Consider the following 2,434-nt stretch of genomic DNA (forward strand, 5'->3'; position numbering starts at 1 on the left):
TGGGGGACTAATTGGCTGCGATGATGAACGTCCCCGGCGGAGGAGCAGCCGCGCTGATGATGACGGGTTACAATAATGGTCGCTATCCCCGGAACTCTCTCTACAGCGACTGCATCATCGAGGAGAAGACGGTGGTCCTGCAGAAGAAGGACAATGAAGGCTTCGGCTTCGTGCTCCGCGGGGCCAAAGGTGAGGGCGCCGGAGCCGGGGCAAGCCCCGGGGTCGCGTGCGTGTGTGTGTGCACGTGTGTGCATGTGTGTGCGTGTGCATGTGTATGTGCGCGTGTGTGCACGCCTGTGTGAGATGCTCCCCGGCTTGGAAATAAGCATGCCAGAAGCGTTTTTCCTGGGGACACTCGGTTGCTAGACAACCGTGTTCCTTTAACATGCGGCCTTACTCAGAAAACACTGGGGCTCCCTTTAGGAATTTTTTTTTTTGTACACAGTATTGCTCTGGGAGGGCTCCCTCCCCCTACCTTTTTTTTTTTTTTTTTTTTTTTTTAAATCATGGGGATAATCAATATCCTGCGCTCCGCTCCAGCCAGACTGTGGCTGCATTCAGAGCTCCTGGTCTCAGACACCAGAATCACCCAGCCCCGAGTTTCAGGCATCTAGAAACTGCCCCATTCTGGGAGTGGGCTTCCTACCTGCAAGGGCAGCTGGCACCCGTGTGCCTGCCTCTAAGGTGACTTTGCAAAGGAAACAAGGCAACATGGTCCCCTCTGGCATGGACCGAGCTGGCAGCACACGCGTTGTGTGGCCCGTGGTGGGAGGCTCCAGGATGCAGTTGGTAGCAGTACACCCCCCTACCCAGGCAACATGGTCCCCTCTGGCATGGACCGAGCTGGCAGCACACACGTTGTGTGGCCCGTGGTGGGAGGCTCCAGGATGCAGTTGGTAGCAGTACACCCCCCTACCCCCGCCACCCTGCACTTGGGGGCCTCCCTTCCAAGAGAAAGCAAAATGGCATCACCTCCCTGAGACAGAAGACGTCTGCCCACCACATGGGTGTGGGTAAGCTGTGTGGAAGTTTCGTCGCAGAGTTCCGGTGCTGTGCCGGGGGTCCCGCACCTGTGCGAAGGGAGGCCTCCTTCCCCAGCCAGCATCTCACCTGCCTTTGGCTTAGGCAGCCCAACAGCCAACAGTCCAGAGAGAGAAAGGAAGGAAGGATCTGTCCCCGTGTGTGTGTGTCCCTGCCTGTCCGTGTGGTGTGCCCTTCCCACCCCCCCAACCGTGGCCATCTTCATCTTCCCGCCCACCCAGACTCGGCCACTCATGACTACCAGGAAAAGTCTATCTTTTGCCCTAGACTTTCACTTGGCAGCTGGGTGGGCCCCAGATGCCATGCCTTGCTCTGCTGAGGACCAGGGGTTCAGCCTACCATGGACGCTGGCACAAGGTGGTCACAGGGAGCCAGGCTACCCAGGGAGAGGCTTCACAAGCAGATTCCAAACCTGCAGCCACCCACTGGGTCAGTGTTATGTGCTGTCCCTGTTCCAAGCTGAATTCCCTTGGTTGCGAGTCTATGTAGATGTAAATTTGGCAAGTGGTTCAGTGTGGTGTTTCTGTAGCTCCGTGTGGTATGGGAGGAACCTTCCATTTTTAGAACTGAAAATGTTTAGTCACCGATGCTTTTAAAGAAGATGACAGGCATGTAGACATGTACTGCAGAGCACGCTATCCCCTGGTTTTAGCAGAGGGGCCAAGAAGTATGATGGTTGGCATCAACACGCAGGTGGCTTCAGGGCTTGAGTTAGCACTGACCCATGAGTGAGTCTCAGCCCTTCCCGGGGGAGGGTTGGCCTGGACCATCTGCTTGTGATGGGGATGCAGGAACCTCTTCCTCCCAGGGTCCCATGGGAGGTAGGGGACAACCAACTTTGAAAACATCTCCCAGGCCTGTAATAAGGTGCCTCTTGTCTTCCCAGCGGATACACCCATTGAAGAATTCACACCGACGCCGGCGTTCCCGGCTCTGCAGTACCTTGAGTCTGTGGATGAAGGAGGAGTGGCATGGCAAGCCGGCCTGAGGACTGGGGACTTCTTGATTGAGGTAGGGACACAGGTGTTCGTATCCTTCTGCTTGGGGAGAGCGCCGACTCTCGTCTGGGAGAGGGCCGTGGTCTTGGCAGTATGGTGCGAGGCCAGATCTGGGGTTGCTCATGGAGGCTGCTTGGACGTTGGCTATTTGGTTGGTTTCACCCACTGTGGGTGCCACTTCCTGTGGACCTGGTGATTGGGTTGTCTTTGAGGTCCTGGCTCTTACTCTTTGGAAGGAGAAACATATGGGGAACTTGTCCATAGGTCTTGACGTAGAAGGTGGAAAGAGACATGTGGTTGCCGTGATGTTGGGGACATGTGAGGATCTGTAGGGGTTTCGTTGTGAGTCTATAAATAGATACCTGGAGGAGTCACGCCCATTCTTGTGTCCTAAG

The 2,434-nt window shown here is 55.9% G+C and overlaps 1 protein-coding gene across 1 annotated transcript; it reads left to right on the plus strand.

Annotated features, from left to right (window-relative positions):
- Positions 1–20: 20 nt before the first annotated feature.
- LOC103584219 (SH3 and multiple ankyrin repeat domains protein 2-like) lies at positions 21–2,052 on the plus strand (the record flags this gene model as incomplete). Its single annotated transcript, XM_008565305.1, has 2 exons — positions 21–189; positions 1,928–2,052. Coding segments are annotated over exons 1-2 (294 nt in total), but the record flags the coding sequence as incomplete, so codon positions are not given.
- Between the last annotated feature and the right edge of the window lie 382 nt (positions 2,053–2,434).

Source organism: Galeopterus variegatus, unplaced genomic scaffold (assembly GCF_000696425.1).
Source record: "Galeopterus variegatus unplaced genomic scaffold, G_variegatus-3.0.2 Scaffold47226, whole genome shotgun sequence".
Taxonomy (NCBI): domain Eukaryota; kingdom Metazoa; phylum Chordata; class Mammalia; order Dermoptera; family Cynocephalidae; genus Galeopterus; species Galeopterus variegatus.